At 35.6% G+C, this 22,902-nt stretch overlaps 1 protein-coding gene across 1 annotated transcript in view; it reads left to right on the forward strand.

The window, feature by feature from the left end:
- The window catches only part of ACTR3 (actin related protein 3), a 67,457-nt gene that overhangs the window by 35,621 nt on the left and 8,934 nt on the right, over nt 1-22,902 (forward strand). The window contains exons 4-8 of the mRNA XM_039229924.1: nt 912-1,022; nt 5,699-5,794; nt 7,544-7,651; nt 13,006-13,149; nt 15,058-15,231. Of these exons, the coding sequence (XP_039085855.1) occupies nt 912-1,022; nt 5,699-5,794; nt 7,544-7,651; nt 13,006-13,149; nt 15,058-15,231 (633 nt within the window). The remainder of the gene's footprint in view (nt 1-911; nt 1,023-5,698; nt 5,795-7,543; nt 7,652-13,005; nt 13,150-15,057; nt 15,232-22,902) is intronic.

The raw sequence follows: 22,902 nt of genomic DNA on the forward strand, positions 1-22,902 counted from the left end.
TATCTGTCCTTCTCTGCCTGACTTATTTTGCTCAGCATAACACCCTCAAGTTCTATCCATGTTGCTACACATGGCCAGATTTCATTCTTTCTCATTGCCGTGTAGTATTCCATTGTATAGATAAACCACATCTTCTTGATCCATTCATCAATTGATGGAAACATAGGCTCTTTCCATGTTTTGGCTATTATTGAGAGTGCTGCTGTGAACATTAGGGTACATGTGCCCCTATGCATCAGCACTCTTATATCCCTTGAGTAAATTCCTAGCAGTGCTATTGCTGGGTCATAGGGGAGTTCTATTGTTAATTTTTTGAGGAACCTCCACACTGTTTTCCAGAGGGGCTGCATCCCTGAAAAATTTTAAATACTTTGTGGTGACATTGTGCATTTGCGGCAATACCCTGAGGCTCTGTTTTAAAGCATGGTTCTGTACAAATATATACAGCTGTTTAAATAAAATTTGACATCTTCATTTATGATTATGACGGCTTCATACTTGCCAGCTGTGTTTTATATTAGCACACAACAAATATTTGTGAAAGAGATAATAAATTATAAACTGTACTTATACTGTTCATAGACTTTAGTTTTAATGGGTTATTTTCCCATTACAAGATTTTCAGAAATCCAGAAAGACTGGTACAGTGAACTTCTATCTAGATGTAAGAGTTTTTAGCAATTGACATGTTTGCATTATTTATTTTAATTGAACCATCTGAAAATATGCTGTAGGAATAATTTCATTGATCTTTAAATAGCTAAGTATGTGTCTCCTAAGCACAATCTATAGTCTCATTAAATCACACTTAAAAACTGCTATCCTATGATTTAATATTCCGTTTTTTTGGGTAGTTGTGTTGACTTTTGATATTAATGTGATTTCATGTGTTTTGTGTTTTGTTTTAATAGTGGCCAATTCGCCATGGTATAGTTGAAGATTGGGACTTGATGGAAAGGTTTATGGAACAGGTGATCTTTAAATATTTAAGAGCAGAACCAGAAGACCATTATTTTCTTTTGGTAAGTACAAATTATAATTTCATCAGAGACAGTTTTGAAGAAACAATGAGAACATTTTCATCACATCTGTACTCAGGCATACTTTCTTGCTTATTACATTGCTATATGCCTAAGAGACTTTGTTATAAAGTTGTATTGTCTTTAAGATGATCTAATTCTGGGTTCCACTAAAGTTGTAATATGTTGAAGCACCAAGAGTTAGGTGCTTAGGAATTTCTTTTCATAATTAATATTTAATTTTTACAATAGGAACAGTAAGTAAGGTTCAAAATAAGTTAGAAATAAGACATTTTGCTTTTCTTCTTTTTCATCTTCCATCCACTCCCCTCCCCTTCCCTGCTTTATTTATTTTTGAGCGAGAGAGAAAGAGAGAGCGTGAGCAGGTGAGAGTCAGAGAAAGAGGGAGACACAGAATCTGAAGACAGGCTCCCGGCTCTGAGCTGTCAGCACAGAGCCTGACGCAGGGTTTGAACCCACAAATTATGAGATCATGACCTGGGCTGAAGTCGGACGCTCAACCGACTGAGCCACCCAGGTGCCCCTTTTTCTTTCCTTCCTTCCTTCCTTCCTTCCTTCCTTCCCTTCCTTCCTTCCTTCCTTCCTTCCTTCCTTCCTTCCTTCCTTCCTTCCTTCCTTCCTTCCTTCCTTCCTCCCTCCCTCCCTCCCTTCCTTCCTTCCTTCCTTCCTTCCTTCCTTCCTTCCTTCCTTCCTTCCTTCCCTCCTTCCTTCCTTCCTTCCTTCCTTCCTTCCTTCCTTCCTTCCTTCCTTCCTTCCTTCCTTCCTTCCTTCCTTCCTTCCCTCCTTCCTTCCTTCCTTCCTTTCGAGAGTGTGTGTGTGCACGCCAGCTGGAGAAGAGGGGCAGAGGGGGAGAGAGAGAATTTGGAGAATCTTAAGCAGGCTCGACACGGGGGCTTGATTCCACGACTTTAGAATCATGACCTGAACCGAGTTTAAGAGTTGGATGTCCAACCAAGCCACCCGCACACCCCTCACTTTGCTTTTCTTAAATAACTAGTCTGATTATTATTTTGTTAATAATTCTTGACCCCAAAAAATACAATGTAATTTACTTCTAAACTTTTTTTCTTATATTTATCAAAGCAATACATATTTATAGCTTAAAAAATCAAGTGGTATAAGATTTAAAATAAAAAGATGGTACCCTCTTTTCCCAACCTTTCCCAATGTTGGATTCATATTCTCTAGAGACAAACATTTTAAACTTTTAAGAGTTTTTTTGTGCTAGTTATCTCATAAAATTAAACATGTTTTCTGTTTCTTGTTTGTTTATTTAAATATGAGCCACTACCTACTAACTACCTAGTAGGAAAGATGAAGCTTTTATTCTTTTCCTTTTATCCTCCTTCTCTTAACACAAAGTCCCTGTCTTCTCCTCCCTACAATATAGTTAAATCATAATTTTTGGTAAATCAGTATTCTGTATTTTACTATGATAATTTTTGAATGTTGTTACGGGTAGACCATAAACACAATTGAAAGAGCTTTACAATAAACATCCACCTGTACCAACCTAGACTCAAATATTAATTTTATATAATTGCTTTATGACAGCTCTTAGGTTATCCATCATTCCATATTATTATTTATTAAAGTTTATTTATTTAGAGAGTGGGCACGTGTGTGGGTGGGGGGTGCAGAGAGAGGGAGAGAGAAAATTTCAAGAAGGCTCTGCACCATCAGCACAGAGCCCAACGTGGAACTCAGACCCACGAACTGTGAGATCATGACCTGAGCTGAAATCAAGAGTTGGATGCTTAACCGACTGAACCACCCAAGTGTCACGATCTTACATTTTTAATTACTTCATAATGAGTTGTAGATGGAGTAATTTCACACCTAAATACATTAGCATGCATATCATCGAATAGAGTTCATTATTTGTTTAGAGTTCTTTTATGTTTATAACATTTACATGCTATCAGATGTACAAATCTTAATTCTACCATTCTGTTGACCAGGCATTGGCAGACTTTTTCTGAAGGACCAGATAACAAATATTTTTAGCTTTTAGTGCCATATGGTCTCTTGCAGCTACTCAGCCCTGCTGTTGTAGCAGGAAAGCAGCCTTAGAAAATACTTAAATGAATGGGTATGGCTGTGTTCCAGTCAAATTGAATTTACAGAAAGAAGTGGGATGGAATTGTCTTACAGGGTACATGATATAGTTCACCCATCTCCTGGTTTTGACAGATGCATACATCTGTGTAACCTCAACCCTTATCAAGATATAGAACATTACTATCAGCCTGGAAAGTTTTCTGCTGCCCTTTCCTGATTAATTCCTATCCTTATGCCCTAGAGGCACCCACTGTTCTGATTTTTTCCAGTACAGATTGGTTTTGCTTATATTTGAGTTTTGTATAAATGGAATTCTACAAGATGTGCTCTTTGGTAAGACTTCATTCAGCATAGTCTTTGAGATTCATCCACATTGTTGCATATAGTCAAAATTGGTTGCTGGATCATATTCTGTTGTATGAATGTGTCTCACTATTCATTTTCTTATTGATAATTACCTGGGCTGTTTCCAGTTTTTTATTATTGTGCATAATTTGGTCATTGCAAACTTTTTAAACAAAATACGTATTTTGAGAAGGAGTATTTGCCCGTGTGAACAAGCGGTGAGGTTGTGGGGTAGGGAGAGAGAGAGAATGAATCCCAAGCATGATTCCTACTCAGCACAGAGCCAGACATGGGTTCATGACCAGAGCTGAAATCAAGAGTCAGAAGCTCAACCTACTGAACCCACCCAGCTGTCTCTGCGAACATTCTTGTACAAGTCTTTTTGTGGACATATTTTCATTTGTCTTGTGTAAATATCTGGATACGGAATTGCTGTGTCATAGGTTAGGTGCATGATTGATTTTATAGGAAACTTGTAGAACTTTTTTCCAAGGGGTTGTACCTTTTTGCACACCCACCAGCAATGTGTTAGCAATCTGGTTGTTCTACATTCTGTCCAACATTTGGTTTGTCAGTCTTTTTAATTTTAGCCTTTCTGGTGGGTGTGTAAGATTTCTCATTTTGGTTTTAATTTGCATTTTCCTGATGACTAATGATCTTGAGTACTTTTTCCTGTGCTTATTAGCTATTTGTATATTTTCCTTGGGAGATCTGATTATATTTTATTTTATATAGAACTTCAGTTTTCCTTGGAGTTTATAATTTAACTGCCTTGTTTTTTTTAGTGTGCTTAATTTTCTATGTATGTATCCCTGAATTATCTCCAAACCCTTGAACATAGTTATAAAACTCTTAAATAAGTTTAAACACATCAAGTAGTTTAGCTATTAAAGGGTTTACATATGTGAAAAGTCTACTCCTAGTTTACCTTTTTCTTTAAAAAACTTTATAGTTTTTTTTAAACTAACAAAAAATTTAATTTGCTGTGAATTCACTTTGTCTTTGTAATTTGTGCTCTTGACATTTAAGGAATCATTCTTACCTCATGGTCAAAAAGATAATTCTTCTGAAGTTTAAAAGTTTTACCTTTTAGTTTAAATATTTGAGATAACAAAAAGGACTGTCAAATCAGATTCGTAAGAATTAGAGGTTTTGCCTAGTTTCAAGCTTAAGCATAGATGAAGCATGAAGTCCAGGATTGCAGTATGGTTTCCTCAGTCCACTCTTCCCTCAGGATGTGTTCTGGCTCAGACTTTTTTTTTTAATGTTTTATTTATTTCTAGGAGAGAGAGAGAGAGAGAGAGAGAGACAGCGTGAGCAGGGGAGGGTCAGAGAGAGAGGGAGTCACAGACAAACAGGCTCCAGGCTCTGAGCTGACAGCACAGAGCCCGACGCGGGGCTCGAACCCACAAACCGCGAGATCATAACCTAAGCGAAAGTCGGACGCTTAACCGACTAAGCCACCCAGGCGCCCCTGTTCTGGCTCAGACGTAATTTGCAGGTTTCTAAATGATGTATGCAGTCACATAAATGGAAGAGAATGGTGTAAACATCTCCAGGTTTAAAAAAAAAATTTTTTTTAACATATAATTATTTTTGAGAGACAAAGCACAACGGGGCAGGAGCAGAGAGAGGGAGACACAGAATCCAAAACAAGTTCCAGGGTCTGAGCTGTCAGTACTGAGCCCAGTGCTAAACTCACAAATCGTGAGATCAGGACCTGAGCTGAAGTTGGACACTTACTTGACTGAGCCACCCAGGCACCCATACACATCTCCATTTTACTACTTATAACAGTTATAGGACTTATGTAACATTTTCCAAGAAGCCATGCCATAAATTTGTAGAATCTTGACTTACTTACTCTAGTAATAAGTACACCAGGTACATCCTGCTGAAAACTACATGGATGAGAATTCTTCCACCAGCAAATATGATTGATATATTTCCCTGGGGGTCTGTCGTTACCTTTTTACAAGATGATTTGGCTTGGTCTCCTTTCTCTTAATGGTGTGACATAGGAAGTCAGTTTCTTTTCTTGTGTGAAGATCTATATTGTTTTCATATATGCGTAGATCTGTTTGAATTCTTTATATCATTTTTCTTTGGTCTATATGTCTATCTTTGTACCTGGAAGTTTAAAAGTTTAATTAAAAGACTTAAAGTGACATAAATTATTTATTTAAAAATTGTCTATAAAGTTTTCGAAATAATCTGATCTTGTCTATTTAAAATGTTATTCAATTTAATAGACTGAACCTCCACTGAATACTCCAGAAAACAGGGAATATACTGCTGAAATAATGTTTGAGTCCTTCAATGTTCCAGGCTTGTACATTGCTGTGCAGGTAAGCAAGTTCATAAGTCAACATAAGCTTGATTTTCTTAAATTTTAATCTAAGTTAAATCATTCTTAAAAAAATACATTTTTTTCATAACCTTGAAGCTTACCATAGTTCTTTCCTGAATCAATAATTTAGAAGTCATAGAAAATAGTTATTCAACAAAAGAGAAGTGTTGAAGGAAGTAAGTTAATGATCTTTAGAAAATTCAAAGCTTTCATGGGACAGAAATAAGGGAACTAATATTTATTGAGTGTTTGCTCCAGGTCAGGAACTTTATATACATATTCAATTATCCTTGAAATGTTTATTATATCCTTTTTTTCATAGTCTGATTTGATTGACTTACTGCTAGGTATGTTGGACCACCTTCTCCTTTTTGCCCCTCTGCTTTCCATGTATCATAAATCCCTGTAGTATTTTATTTAATTTACTTGGAAGTGTATCTTCATGGAATAACTTCTCTCCTACTCTTCAGAATCATAGCTCACCTCTTACTTGTTTTTCAGCCCTGTAGTGAATGTGATACCTAGTATATCATACTAAAATACTAAGTGTATAAACTATTATATAGTTCTCTTAGGTCACAGAGATTATGGTGTGTGATCCTGTGCTAAAATGGGAGGATGGCCTAGATAACTTTCTAGGTCCCTTTCAGCTGTTATATTGTAAGTAGGTAAAATAAAGCCAGTTTAGCTCTGTTTTTAATTATTCGCTGTATATCTTGTTTGAGGCTTGTACTGTATGAAATTTAGTTTTAAAAAATGAACTAGCTATGTTAATTTCTTAATTGTAAACTTTTAAAAAGAGAGTTGTATCTTGCTTTCCATGCCAGTATTTTGCATTGAAAAATGCAATCCTTCAACGTTGTTTCCTGATTAAATCGTAATATTTAGAAGAGTATAATGGCTTTTTCTGTGGTTAAATAACTTGTTACATGTTTCTAAATGCATGTAGCACTTAGAAAATTTGGAGCTAATCTTACGATAGAGGTACTTGTTTATAGCCATCTGTGTATGGAATAACTGGTGATTTGTGGTTTGTGTATAGGCTAGCCCATAGGAACATAGTTTAAGTCCTGTCACTCTTAGTACTGGTATATTTCATTCCCCATTTTGTGGGGTTTAGGAGAAAAATGGCCCTTGTTAAAACATGGAACATTTATGAATATGCCCCTGAAAGTGAATACAAGCCTGTAAGTTAGTCTTAAAATGTAGGATGTGAGTAATTTTGTTGCATAATGTAAATTAATTTTGTGTATTTTCTTTCCAAAGATACTATATTTGACCATTGAGTAATATGGGTTTGAACTGTGTGGGTCCACTAATATGTGGATTTTTTTTTTTTAAGTCCAGTGGAGTACTATAAATGTGTTTTCTCTTCCTTACAATTTTCTTAACATTTTCTTTTCTCTAGCTTACTTTATTATGAGAATACAGTTTATAATATAACATAAAAAATCTGTGTTAACCAACTGTTAGGTATTGGTAAGGCTTTTAGTCAAGAGTAGGCTATTAGTTCAGTTTTGGGGGAATTAGAAGTTATACTTGAATTTTCAACTGCTTGTCTTGGGGAGGTGGGTCAGTGTCCCTAAACCTGGTGTTGTTCAAGAGTCACTTGTACATTTAAAATTGAAGTACTCCATTGAAATAGTTTTTTCTATTAACTTTTTGCCCTTGTTTCTTTCTTTTTTTTTTTTTTGTGCCTGTCATATTTGTGTGTGTGTGTGTGTGTGTATGTATGTGTGTGTCTAAGGCTGTTCTTGCCTTAGCTGCATCTTGGACCTCGAGACAAGTAGGAGAACGGACACTGACCGGTACAGTAATAGACAGTGGAGATGGTGTCACTCATGTTATTCCTGTGGTAAGAATATTTTACAGTTACCAAATAGGACATCAAATAACACATCTGGCATAAATATATTATATGAATTAATACCACTTTTAGAAAATTTTAAATGTTACACTTTAAAAAATTTGGTCACTTGTTCAGCTTTAGCTGTATTTTCCTCAAAGTAATATAAAATTCTATAAACAAATTCTAAAATCTTTCTTTTGCTGTAGGTTTGTACTGTAATGAGAAAATGATTTTAAAGATATTAGAATTTATTTCTAATTCATAATTAGAAAATGTTGGAGTAACTGAAATGGAAATATATTATGCCTTTCTTTTCTTAAAAATGAAATTCTGTTTTCTGGTTTGGATATGTCTGTGTGTGTATGTTAGCCACTTGGCAGTCTCTCTTATCCTTAATTAACGGATTTCAGTTGGGGGTGTAGGTTAACTAGATAGTTTATAATAAAGCTTATGGCTGCTAATAATTTTGGGAAATTATTTACTTGTTTTTTACAATTAAACTCTTCGCCCAGTGTGGGCCTTGAACACATGACCCTGAGAGCAGGAGGAGTCACATGCTCTACTGACTGAGCCAGCTAGGTGCCCTGGAAAATTTTTTTTTGAATAAAAAGTTCAAGTTATTGTACTTTATGGTTTGGATTTTCTGCCAAGACCTTTCTTCTTCCAATTCTTAATGACAAATTAGGGTTTTTATTGTGTCTAATACATTGAAAATGACTATTTGAATTCATACTTGATAATATTAGATGGATATACATAGAAAGGTTTAGTTTTTCAAATAATGTTTATAGTGTATTAAATGTCCTGTAAGGGATGAAATTTTTTTGAACTTTTATTTCTTCATTATTCTCATTCCTATTTTTAATGGATCAGGCGACCTCTGTTGAGGATTACATCATCAGGGTGACTTAGGTTAGATGTCATAATCCACTCTCCAATGTCATAATAGTTAAGTAATAATTGTCCCTTTTTTAGTAACAGGTTTCTTGAGATATAATTTATACACCATTCAGTTCATCCATTTAGAATGTATAGTTCAGTGGGTTTCTGTATATTCACAAAGTGCATCCATCACTGCAGTCAATTTTAGAACATCTTTATGACTCTAAAAAGAAACCCACTGTCCATTAGCAGTTACTCCCTCCCTGATAACCTTAGCCACTGGCAACCACTCACATACTTTCTGTCTCAGTAGATTTGCCTGTTCTGGACATTTCAGATAAATGGAGTCATAAACTTTGTGGTCTTTTGTGACTGGCTTCTTTCATGAAGCATTAAGTTTTCAAGATTCATCCAAGTTGTAGCACGTATAGTACTTCCTTTATTATTATTGCTAAATAATATTTCATTACATGGCTGTGCCATGCAATATTTCACTGTATGGCTATCCCACATTTTATTTTGCCATTGGGGATATTTTAATATCTTGGAAATTGTTATGTGTCCAGCATTTCATTTTTTTATAGTTCAGTTGTCATCACAGTTTTCTTTCTTAGTGGTACATCAACCTTCTTAAGATTTTCATTTCAGATTCTCATTTGAACCTCAAAATCTGTAATGTAGGTTATATTATCTGTTAGGACCTCAGTTTACCTATTAAAATTGAAAATAAATGAATTGCTTGAGATCACCAAATAGTAGATCATGGAGCTAGTAGTTGAATTTGTTCTGGCTGACCCAAGTCCGAACATCTGTACAATTAATCAGTGATATCAGTATCTTGATAATTAACATTCAAATAGGTAATTTTCAAATAGAAGTTATGAACATGAGTAAGAGTGAATTTTTGTAAGGATATTAAGAATTGGATGTTTCTGTTTTTGTACTCTTCCTCCTTTTCTTTCTTTTGAATTATTGGAGTATTTTTTTATATTCTGTTTTCTGTACTGACTTTTTAGCTATGTTCTACTTCTTTGTTACTGTCATTTGCTTGTTTTTTGTTGTTGTGGTTCCTCTTGAGATCATAATAAACATCTTTAATTTATAATTGAAGTACAGATAATGTTCTAATGTTTCATAAGTAGGTACTGTACTTGTACTTCCCTTTGGAACTATAATTGTCACTCATTTTACTTCTACATGTTAAAAACTTACACTGTGTTATGACTTTGTTTCATTGTAGATAATATATTAGTTTTGTTATGGCTGCTGTAACAAGGTACGGCTAGGAAGTAGCAGAGCTGGTATTCAGTCCCAAATTGGTTAGGCTCCAAAGGCACACCAAAGTCCTCCCAAGGACAGGAGAGGTTTTTTAGCTGCAACAGAAACCATTGGATGGTGTTAGGAGAACATTGAGATTGTGAGTATTTGTGCAAGGACAGGGAAGGGTGCTTCTGTACCACAGACTGAATGCCTCAAACAGTAGAAAGTTAATTTTTTCACAGATGGAGGTAATAAAGTCTCACATCAAGTTGTTGGCAGAGTTCATTTCTTCTGAGGCTTCTCGCTGTGTCTTCTATCATAATGGCCTAATTTTCTCCATTTATCTGTACATGGTCTTCCCTCTGTCTCTGTGTCCTAATCTCTTAAGAACGTAAGAATATTAGATTAGGGCCAACTCTTATCATCTCATTTTAACATAATTACCTCTTTACAGTCCCTGTCTCCAAATACAATCACATTGTGAGGTATTAGATGTTAGCACTTCAACACAAGAATTTTGGGAGAGGTGGGACATGTCAGCCCATAACAAATCATCATTTCTAAAAAGATAGGTTTCTTTTTATATTTATGCACTTATCATTTCCAGTGTTTGTTTCCTTTGTGAAGGTGCAGATTTCTGTCTAGTCTAATTTTCCACCAGAATGATAGCAATGGCCTTTAGCTTTTCTTTTTTTTTTTTAATGTTTTTATTTATTTCTGAGAAAGAGAAACACCGTGAACAGGGGAGGGTCAGAGAGAGAGGGAGACACAGAATCCGAAACAGGCTCCAGGCTCTGAGCTAGTCGTCAGCACAGAGCCCGACACAGGGCTCGAACCCACAACCTGTGAGATCATGACCTGAGCCGAGGTCGGATGCCTAACTGACTGACCCACCCAGGCTCAGTCTTTAGCTTTTCTTAAAGTGCCAGTCTTCTGACTATAAACTCTTCCAACTTATGTACATCCTTTGAAAAAACATTTTGTCTTCATTTCTGAAAGATATTACTTAGTATAAAATTTGAGGTTGATAGGTTTTTACTTTCAGTAATTTAAAGATGTAGTTCTACTGTCTTTTGGCTTGTTTCTGAAAATAAGTCTGGTGTTATTCCTAAGCTCGTTTCTCTAATGTTTATTTGTCTGTCTGCCTTCAAGATTTTCTCAAAATATATTCCTGGTCTACTAGTTTTTAGCAGTTTGTGATGTACCTTAATGTATTTTATTTTAATTTTTTCTATTTCTTCTCCTTGAGATTTTTTGAGAGAGAGGGCAAGAGAGCCTAAAGGGCAGAGAGAGAGAGTCCCAGGCAGGCTCAGTGCCGTGGGCGCAGAGACTGATGTGGGGCTTGAACTCATGAGTTAAATGGTTCATTCTTGTCCTCATGTTGACTTCTTTTTATTATTAGAACAATTAATTTATCTAATCACACTTAGCATATATATTTTTAAATGTTCTTCTTTTTTTGTTTAATGTTTATTTATTTTTGAGAGAGAGAGAGAGAGAGAAAGAGAGAGGAAGAGAGAAAGTAACTGAAGCAGGCTCCAGGCTCTGAGCTGTTAGCAAAGAGCCTGACGTGGTGCTCATGCTCATTAACCATGAGATCATGACTTGAACTAAAGTTGTATGCTCAACCAACTAAGCCCCTAGAATAGTTTTTATTTCAGATACTTTATTTTTCTCCATAGAAGTTCTCTTTGGGTCTTTTTTTATCTTCCCTTTCTGACTCATGTTTCCATTGATCTTGTTCACGTGGAATATATAGTAGTTGTTTCAGTGTCTTTGACTATCAATGATATTTTCTTTGATATTTCTATTGCTTTCTCTTTTGATTTTTCTTCCAGTCATGGGGTGTATTTTCCTGTTTCCTTGCTTGATAATAATTTTTCATTAGGTACTATATATTCACATTGTTGTGTCCTGGCTTTTAAAAATATTTTTAGATTTTTTTCGTGGAACACAGTTAAGTTCCTAGGAATCATTTTGAACCTTTTAGGATCTCCTTTTAAGTGTTAATTGACCAAATCTAGAATAGTCTTTGGTCTGGCTCTACACTATCCCCAACCTTGAAGAAGTACCCTTCTAAGGACTCTACTCAATGCCCAATGTTTGAGATCCTTAAACTGTGATTAATGGGAAGGTCGACTATTCCCAGCTACGCATAAACTTTGGGGATTATTTTTTCCCCTCCTTTCTAGAGGTTCTTATTCTGGTCTTGATGGTTTCCTAATATGAATGTTTAGTGGTCAGCTAACATGTTACCTTTCACATCTCCAGAGTTCTGTCAGTGCAGCGTCTTCCACTTTGGTAGTTAGACTTGCAAACTGTAGCCATTGTGACCTCCCTGAAATCGAAATTCTGTATCCTCAACTTAATGAGAATCCCTGGCTGTGCTTGGGCTCTCCCTCCTGTTATTGCTGCCTGGGAACTCTTTGAGGCGGTGAGATTGGATGTACATAGCACTCATCTTGTTTGTTTTCTCTTATCATGGGGAACACTGCCCTACTCTGCCTGTTGTTCACTGTGTGAAAACCTTTATTTCATATAATTTATCCTGTTTTTTCTTTAAGGTAAGAGGATAAATCCAATCGCTTAATACTCTGTCATGGCCAGATGAGGACATCCCTAATATTCTTTGTTAATGAAATATAATTTTGCTACATTAATTTTTGTACCTCTGAAAATATCAGAAAATTTGGATTCATCATATAGAATTTAATTTTTTGGCATTATGATGATGCATAGAATGCCTCAGACTTGTGAAACTAGTACCTACTTCAGTAGGAAAAAAGATAGTTTGTAGACTACAAATTTCCTAAACTGTTGTCTAAACGGTTTACTGAAATTATAAAGGGTTTTAAAATAATTTAAAAGAATTTTAAATTATAAATTTCTATCTGGTCTAATATCAAAACATTTAATACTTCTGAAATTCCTTGTTTGTGCTGTTCAGTCATTTCAGTCTTGCTTATAAAACTGTTAGCAGTAAAAGAATAGATCTGAGTTGCTGGCCATTCTTGTTCATAATATCTGTATAGTACTGCAAATTATGTAGTATATAGTATTGTGAGGAATACACCTGAGGAGTAAAGACTAGAAGAATTCTGTGATAAAACAATACTCGAGAATATAACTACACTAACTTGAGAAATTAGTCTTTAATGGTTATTTATGTTAACCTTGAAACCAATGAAAGTAAATTTGACACTTTTTTTTTCATCTAGGCTGAAGGGTATGTGATTGGCAGCTGTATTAAGCACATTCCAATTGCAGGACGAGATATAACATATTTTATTCAGCAGTTACTGAGAGACCGAGAAGTAGGAATCCCTCCAGAACAATCCTTGGAAACTGCTAAGGCAGTAAAGGTACAAAGTAATGATTAGAAATTAAAATCAAATTTACACTGTTAACATGAGAAACTGTTAGGTAAAGAACAGTACTTTAAAAACCTTTTGTAAGTCATTATTCTTAATTATGTGTATGTTTTCTCTGTATTTCTTGTAAAGAACTTGTGAGGAATTATCAGTCTTATGCCTGTTGTCTCCACATTTCACATTTGAGTCAAGAACATTTATATACATTTCTCTGATTATTCCCCATTGTAAAAATAATTAGTTCCCTTCAGAGTTCTCATGTCTCAATTTCTTCACTGAATTCTTTATTTTAATTTTCACAGTTTTCTGTTGCAAAGTTGTTTTTTTTTTTTATGTAATTGTTTCATTTGTGTATAGAATACAGGTGATGTTTGGCTCCAGTGATATGGCAAATAGAAGAATGTGAAGGCTATTTAAGGTGTTTTAATAATTTACATGTTACATAAGTCTATCAGTGCTTTATATAAACCACCAAAATATTTAGCCTTGCTTTTTAAATTTCTCATTTGCCAGTGTACCTAAACAAATTTCCGTGGGTTTTTCCTGTATTTTCAGTACGTGAAGCAAAACTGCCCCAGTGGAAATAACTATTTATTTGCCTATCTTTGCATGATTATAGGGTTTCTTTCACTCGTCAAAGCTTAGGAATGAAAATGAATTTACTGTTTCCTAGTAGTAAAGGAGTTCCTGAAAGGCTAACAAAACTCACCTCAATGGTAGTATCAAAATGAAATATGTAAAAAATTAGTAAGAACATTACTGCTCTAACATCTTTGGGAAGTCTTTGGAATTTAAAGAAATGACAAGAGCACTAAGGATTTAAATCTAGAGAATACTGATGCTCAGTCTGAATTTCTTTTAAAACTTATTATTTTCATGTAATTCCTACTTCCAAGTTTGGAGAAACAAGACCTATGGTAACATAATCAAAGTGTCCTTTGTTTTCCAGTACTTTTTCCTTTTATGTCTTTTGATCATTAGTAATCTTTTTAGCTGTTGTGGGCTAGAATTCTGGATGTGCAAAAATATGTGAAATGGGTGTGTGTGTTTTTTGAGAGAGAGAGAGAGAGAAGCAGAGAGACAGAGGGAGACAGAGACTCCCAAGCAGGTTCCGTGTTGTCAGCACAGCCTGACGTGGGGCTCAGGCTCAGGATCTATGAGATCATGACCTGAGCTAAAATCAAGAGTGGAATACTTAACTGACTGAGCCACCCAGGCACCCCTGTGTGTTTTTCTTAAAAAGGAAAAAAGAAAAATGAGATATGGATTCAGGAGCCCTGAGTTGCAAATGGAATGTTATAACCATAACATTTTTGAATTGCATTTTTGCTAAAAACTTTTACCTAGAACATATAATCAGATATGCAACAATTTAGCATTGCAGGTGATATAGTAGAAAAGAATAATTTATATTTTCAGTCGTTTTCCTTTTGCTCATTTACTTAGACCACATTCAGTTTTGTTCCAGATAGGTATTAAGGATTAAGTATCTATATTAATTGGTGTGGTTATTTCAACTATTATTTACTCTCTGGTTCTTATGTATTTTATGCTTTCTTCTCTCTAGAATGCAAACTTCGTTAATTACTGAAATAGTGTAAAATGTTGAATGAAATTAATGAATGTTTTCATGAAATAACATTGAGGTAGTAGAGATTGTCTCTTTAGTTGGTCAAATCTTGTTCAGTTTATATATTAAGCCAGGAATTATATGTAGGAGATGAGATGAGCTTTTTACTTGTACAAGGCATAATACTGTAACGTAAAATTTTCTTCAGCTGAATTTCTTTATTTTCTGAAGGTATTTGTTCATTTGATTCTTATTTACTGAAAATATGCCAGCTTATTTTACTGTTAACTAAAATGAGGAAATAATTACTCAGTTCTTTGTTTTTCTAGGAGCGCTATAGTTATGTCTGCCCAGATTTAGTAAAAGAATTTAACAAGTATGACACAGATGGATCAAAGTGGATTAAGCAATATACTGGAATCAATGCTATCTCAAAGAAAGAATTTTCTATTGATGTTGGTTATGAGAGATTCTTGGGACCTGAAATCTTTTTTCACCCAGAGGTAAGTTTCTTGTTTGTTTGTTTTTGTTAGATGGAATTGTTTCAAAATATTTGGCAGAAATTATCAGTCAACTATAGGATATTCAGGAAAGTTAATCTCAGGAACTTTCTTTTGTATACTAAAATGCTATAGGGAATTAATCATTTTCAAGAGGAAAAATCACCCATGTTGAAAGAGGCTAAGCAAGTAACTGTTTTTCACACATTTAGAAAACTGAAACTTGCCTTTTTAATATTTGTGGTTTATGTGGGGTCATGCAAAGAGGGGAGCCATTAAAATTTACGGCCTTTTAAATAAAATATTTTGGGATACGTTCTAGAAGTACCCCTGTCTAATGACCATTAGACAAAGAACCTTTAGTTAATTATTGTAACAGAATATTATTAGCAAAATAGTTTTCTATCTCTATGAAATATTAGTAACATACAAGTATTCTTAGTATATATTTTAATAATGAAAAATTCTTCTAGTAACTGAGTATGAGAAACTTAAAAAAATTTTTTTTAATGTTTATTTTTGAGAGAGAGAGAGAGAGAGAGCATGAGCAGGAGGAGGGTAGAGAGACAGAGGAAGACTCAGAATCTGAAGCAGGTTCTAGGCTCTGAGCTGTCATGTCAGCACAGAGCCCGTTGTGGGGCTTGAACTCATGAACCGTGAGATCATTACCTGAGCTGAAGTGGGATGCTTAACTAACTGAGCCACCCAGACGCCTCTGTAAGAAATTTATTGATAGAATTCCATTAAATGCTTTTTGTGCTTACTGTACATTAAAAACCGTTTTCTTAAAAAATTGTTTATTCTCTTAGCAAATGAATATAAATTTCATGGTCTCAGTGTAAGTATTAAAAGATGAAAAATTATTTTATCTTTTACTGAGCGCAGAATAAGGAGATGAATAAACAGATAAATTTATCTTAATAAATGCATGGATCTGGATAGGGCATAGGAGCAAAGAACATCTAAGTCTGCTTGGGAGAACTATGGAAACTTCTTAGAGGAGGTAGCAGTTGACCTGACACTTCGAGGATGAATAGGTATTTGTCAGGCAGATATGTTAGGGGAATATTTTTCTGGCACAGGAGATAGACTGGATAGAAGTCTGGGAGAAGAGAGCTAGATAGTAGAAGTATAAAGGAAGGGAGTGTTAGGAGATGGGTCCAGAAAGGTATTCATGAGAGACTAATAGGTACAAAAAGGAGTTTATTGGATTTTGGAATTGTACAGAAGTCTTCAGTGCAAATGACACAAATATATGAACGGTAATAGAAAGGTCACTCTGGCTGCACTGGGTTAGATGAACAGAGGTGTGAATTGTGTTGGAAACAGGTGAGTTTATTGGAGTTTCCCAGATGGAGGAGGAACTGGTAAGAACTCATTTGCAAGAATAAGGCTGAGGTTAGTTTTGTCTTTAAGAGGGGTTACTCCAGAGGTAAAGGTAAAGAGTTATGCATGGGTACAGGAAAATGTGGAGCTGGGAAGGGTAGGTAGAGGAGCAGGTAGGTAGCTGAGGAAGTTCATGGTCACAGAGCATAATTTTATTTTTCATGAAGGGGAATCAAGCTTCTGTGTTGGAAGAAGGGAATGGACATACAGTTGAGGGCTGGGAGAGAACAGTAACTTGTATAATCATTAGTGAGGAGAATTGAGAGGGTGACTCAATTCATAGTATTGGGGGCACTACAGAAGCTAGAAACTCAGAACTTTGAGTCATACAACAGTGTTTTCCATCCCAGGCAGTTGTGGGAAAGGAACAAAGGGTTTTGACAAGGTATGGGTCAAAGCTTTGCAGGGTGTAAGAGCCTGGATCTGAAAGGCCTGAATAACGTAGGGGTAATGAGGGATGTGGACAGGGATTGGAGATTGTGATGAATTGCAGATAGCTGTAAATTGGGAGCAAAAGGGGAGAGCTCCTGAAGGATAAGGCATTATGGTCAGTAGTATGTGGGTGTTTTAAGGTTTTAGATGGCAAATTTTCCAGTTTTTAAAATAAAAATTAACAAAAAGATATATGCATATAGTTTTAAAAGTTCGGTAACACTGACAGGCTTACAGCAAACACAGTAGCTCCTCATCCCCCGCCCTTCCTCTCTTACCCTTTTTGTGCTCTGCAGAGCATCCCAGAGCTCTTACGGAGCCCTTGCTCTTGGTAATTACCTCTAGATTTTCAAATACTTATCTGACTGTTGTTAGACATAGCAATGTGAATAATTTATCTACTAACTTCCTTTTAGGTTGGTTGATATTTTTCTTAGACCCTCTTCCTTCAGCCTGTTTGTTATGTTCTAGTTATTGGCTTAATCAGTAGTTTTACAGTATTTATGGTATTCTGCCTGTTAACATTTTTTGCTTTTCAGGTACTATTGTAATTGATTATTTTTTTCTTTTAAAATTGAGCTTTTCCTTAATTTTTGCCTCATTTCTTCATTTGTGTTATTTTCTGTTTGTTCATTTTTTCATTTATTCATTGAAGTTGTAATTAACTGTCTGGTTATATAAGATCTGGAAGGGATCCTGGAGGAAGGGGTCTCAGTCTTTCTATATAGAGAATGTTAATATTTTTAAAACCTTTTTTTACCTTTCCTTGTGTGATTTCTTATACCTTAAATTTGGGGGCCTTCTGAAGGTTCTACAGGATGAAGTAGTTAGCTTCTTACCAATATGCCCCTCTGGAAGCACTTAGCAAAAAAATTTTTTTAAATATTTATTTAATTTTATTTTTGAGAGACAAAGACAGAGCATGAGAGGGGGAGGAGAAGAGAGAGAGAGGGAGACACAGAATCTGAAGCAGGTTCCAGGCTCTGAGCTATCCGTCAGCACAGAGCCCGATGTAGGACTCGAACCCATGAACAATGAGCTCATGACCTGAGCTGAAGTCAGATGCTTAACCAACTGAGCCACCCAGGCACCCCCATTTTTTTTTTTGTTTTGTTTTGGTTAAAAAAATTTTTTCATATTTATTTATTTTGGAGAGACAAAGCATGAGAGGGAAAGGGGGCAGAGAGAGAGGGAGACAAAGAATCTGAAGCATGGAAACACTTAGGATGTAACATTCCTTTTTTGTCTTCCAAACAGGATTGAAATACTCTATACATTTTTACTTACCTCCTCTTTTCATCCTTGGGGATTTATCTTTCCTGGTAATTTCTTTCTTTTATTTTAGTAGTGATTCAAGAAGATGGAGAGAAAGGTAACCATGTAGCTGGAAGTCAGGTCAGATTTTCCTCTGGGGCCATGTATATATGAGTTGCTGAAGTAGTAATGGATTAAGGATCACTTGGGTTAAGGAACATCAACTGAAGTTGGAACATCAACTGAAGTTGAAATACTGGAGAGAAAAACTAAACCTGCAAGTTGAGGACAGGAATTACCATGGGATAGATAATGGCATAGGATATAAGAGATATCTTAGATTTTAAAGGAGGAAGTAGTTGAGCGGAATGCTCTTTATAGACCTCTTCAGCTAATGTCTTGACGGTCTCAAAAACCTTGAGACATTAGATATGTAAATCAACTCTGATGTTTTGATTGTGTCATGCTGCTTAGGAAAGGGATAGTTGTCTGGATTTCAGTTTCTAATATTTCATATATAATTTTTCAATTTATATAATTTTTTTCATTAATTTAGGAAATATTTATTGTTTGATATACCAAGTTTTCTTCATTAAAATTTTTTAAAACTTTGTACCATCTTTTTTTGATAGACAGAGACAGAGCACGAGTAGGGGTGGGGCAGAGAGAGAAGGACACACAGGATCTGAAGCAGGCTCCAGGCTCTGAGCAAGCATTCAGCACAGAGCCCAACGCACGATCATGACCTGAGCTGACATCATACACTCAACTGACTGAGCCACCCAGGCGCCCCACAACTTTGTACCATCTTTTACTCTCCATAGCATTTTTTTCTTTGAAAATAATTTCTTCTGTGAGAAATCTGTGTTTTTCTTCTTTTTCAGAGTTGTTTTATAAGGATCATTTATGTATATATGCACATTGTTTCAAAGCCCTACTTATTTAAATTCTGACAAAACCTATGAGTGCCCTCTATGCTCCCCCGTATACGCCTCTCCCTATTTTTTTCCCTACGAGGTGAGCACTTCAACCTTTTTTACTTGTTTCTTTTGGTGCTTGCTGCCGAATTGCTTTGGTTACTTCACAACTTCAAATTTTTTGTTTTAGGCATTTTCCACCGATTTCCAGCTATGGTAGATGAGGACTGTCTTCCCTCCCCTTCTTTTGTTCCCAGAACAAACAGTACCTTTTCATACCTTTTTGTCATAATATATACATTATAATTTGAGTTAAGTAAAAATTCAGTGCTTACATTTTTGTCAGTACAAATTTCAGTCAGATCTGAGTCATGCAGTTTATCATGAGATATTTTCCTGTCCTATTTTATATTTTGTTTTCCATGGAAAATAGTAAGTTGTTTGCTTAGTTTTAAAAAAATGATCCTTAATTCACCTCTGAACTCTATCCACTGGTTTTATAACTGCCTTCTCAGGGTATTCAGATGAAGAGGTTTTTATCATCAATTTAGTTTTCCAGAGCCTCTTTCCATCCCAGTCTGAAACTGTTTCCTTTCGTACCTGCTATAGAGTTGTCCTGTTCTGTCACCATCATTGTGGGGATTCCTGTTGCCTCTCACTTAAGTCTTCTCTCTTCTGTCTCATATCTTTTTTGTCTTTATTTTGGTGGCTATCGTTTGCCAGTGGGGTTCCTGATGAAAAGGATACTTGAGGGCTGAAAATTTGAAGACCTTGCATGTCTGAAAATGTATTCATTTTATCTTCACACCTGTCTGATAATTTGAGTATAGAATCCTGGATTGTAAATCATTTTTCTTCCGCATTCTGAAGCCTTTGCTTAGTTGCTTCCCATTATTATTTGAAGTCAAAAACTGTTCTGATTTTAAACCTTGTGTAGGACCTGCTTATTTTCTTTCCAGATACTTGTAGATTGTCCTTTGTTCCCCTGGCATTCTGATGTGCTCTCTGTTTTCTAGTTGCACTTTATCTTTTTGTTTATTCTCTAGGTGTTTTTCAGTTTTACCTTCTGAAACTTCTGTTGAATTTATTTCTGGTAACATATGTAATTTTCAAGGGCTTCCCCTACTTCTGCTTTTGAATATTCCTTTTTTTATGCTGCTCTCTTCTTATTTCATGGATGTATATCTTCTGGCTCTCTGAGGATATTAATCTAGGGCTTTTGAAGTTTTCTTCTTTCTGCATTCCCTCTTTCCTCCAGATTACCTTTCTCTTTGTTTTGATTCCTGTGTTTTTCATGCTAGAGATTTTTGGAGAGTCACTCCGTTTAAGTAGGGGACACTAAAAACCTTATTGGAAATCGGAGCTTTGTGGGTAGGGCCTGTTGGTCTTTCTTTGGAGAAAGCCCTAGTGTGTTCTATTAGATCACATCAGGTAATCTGATTCCAAGACGATTGCTACCTGGAGATTAAAGGTTGGCAGCCAGATGGGCAAGAGGATCAGCATTTGTTTGTCAGCAGTAGGCTGCATACCTTCACTTAAAGCCCCCATTTTTCATTCCTTTTAGCTTGTGTAAGAGTTCCAGGGCTAATCAGTTCTCTTTAGAAAATAGATAAGCCAGCTTGCTCCTTGGATGAGGAGGAGGTGTTTGATAGGCTTTTTTGTTTGGGATCTAGGACTCTAATTGTTCTTCACAGACATTTTCAACCAGTGTTCCTCCCTGCCCTTCCTCTACCTCCATTTCAGTGCTGACAGGTACAGCCAGTTGGGGTGGGGTGAGGGGGGTAGGGATGAGGGCTGGTGATACAAAACAGCCTTATTCTTGGCTTTCCCTACTGATGACTTACTCAGTGTTTCGGAGGGAGTGCCTGGTCTTGTCCATCTGCTTTCCAGATTCCAGTTTGCCAAATTTTGTTGCCGTTTCTTCTTGTTCTCTTCTCTCCATACATTTGGGATTATGCCTTATTAATAAATTTTCTTTATTGGTGCTTTTAGTATAGAGAACAAGATGAGATATGTGTGTACAGTTCATCATATTTTTGCAGAATAGACATCCCTTCCCCCCTTTGTTTTGTATCATATGAACTGTGTCACTTCCCAAGTGAATTGTAAGATTCTGTCTTGGGTAGTTCTAGATTTTTCTGTGCCAGAGTTGTTCTTGTCATTTGAATAATTCACTCTGGTTTTTGTTTTGGCTAGACAAAACTATAGGTATCTGAACTTGAACACTGATGATAGATTGTATGAAAGAGTAAGGGTGTTTATTTTTTGAATTGCTAAATTCTTCACAAACATTTGAACTATTTTTAGAAGGAACAGGCTTGGCACTTTGGTACTTTTTTTTTAATGGAAATTTAATTTTTTTCAAAGCTATTTGAACTGCTTTGTTTACTTTGAGTGTATTCTCTGTAAATTTTTCAGAAGAGAGAAAAGATACTCTTTTCTTGATAGCCACTTGTAGCCACATGATCAGAGAACAGTTAGAGGCAGGACTAATCCTTTTGCTGAAAGTGAAAGCAGAGGCCTAAAAATAGGCTTAGTAGGGACCCTAGGTTGAGCCTATTAGTATTAAAGTATTAAATAAACTGTAACAATTTATTGAATTCTTAACTCTTTTCCTTCATTGATTTACCAAGTATTCATTGCTTGCTGCTTCACTACATATTATTCTTCACATTCTCACCTGAATTCTATATAGCACAATAGTCCCCAAGCTTTTTATAAAGATCTGTTCAAATCAGACTTCATTTCTTTCTAAATCAGAATATCGGTGGGTGGATCCAGGGTATGTGAATATTTAAAGGTTGTATAAATTCTGTCTTTTGTATTTTCCTGATTAAAAATTGCTAGGAGAGAAGGTATAGCACAGGAATGAATGACCCTATCCCTGCCTTTTTTTAATGCTTTTGTTATAGCAGTTGAACTGTCTTAAAGGTTTGGGAAAGAATTATGGGAAGGTTAATCCCTCGAGTGTGTGCCTGTGTGTGTGTGTGTGTGTGTGTGTGTGTGTGTGTGTGTATTGTTTAGGTAATTACTAACGAGTATGGCTAACAAAAGACAATGTAGATAATTTGTAAATTCTATATTAATAAGTTGATGAGATACTATAGACTATATTTTCTATCAAATTGTTAATGTTCTCCGTCCACATTTTGGGGATTAAGTCTCATTACAGGTTCTCAGTTTGAAGTATCATTATGGGATCATAAAAGCATGTTTGGAGAATTGAAGTTTCCTTAGAGATTTTATAGTCTAATAAAACCTAGAGAGACAGTTATACAGGTCACATGATGAAATTTTCAGGATTCCAGTTCTGTTACTCATTCTAGTTAATTGTGAACTGAGCCATGCCCTGCCCATAAACTAAGATTGTCTGTAAATGGCATACACAGCCAGCTGAGTGGGGTTATATTCTCCCATTTCCCCACAGGATGCAATATGGACTACCTCTAACAGACGGAACAAATAGTCTGTATTTTGGACTTTCAAGCATCAGTATGAGTCCCATTTCTAGACTCACTCTTAGGTATTCATTATCACTAGGGATTCTATATTCCTGTTAGGGCATGCTTCGAAAAGATAGATGTTGGCTGCCGTTTGGTTTCTTACTATGATAGTAGAAGTCAGTAGAATCTTTGCTAGTGATATTTTACTTTATCTAAATTAAAATATTTTGTGTCATTATGCT

Source organism: Hyaena hyaena, unplaced genomic scaffold (assembly GCF_003009895.1).
Source record: "Hyaena hyaena isolate Hyena2069 unplaced genomic scaffold, ASM300989v1 scaffold_41, whole genome shotgun sequence".
Taxonomy (NCBI): domain Eukaryota; kingdom Metazoa; phylum Chordata; class Mammalia; order Carnivora; family Hyaenidae; genus Hyaena; species Hyaena hyaena.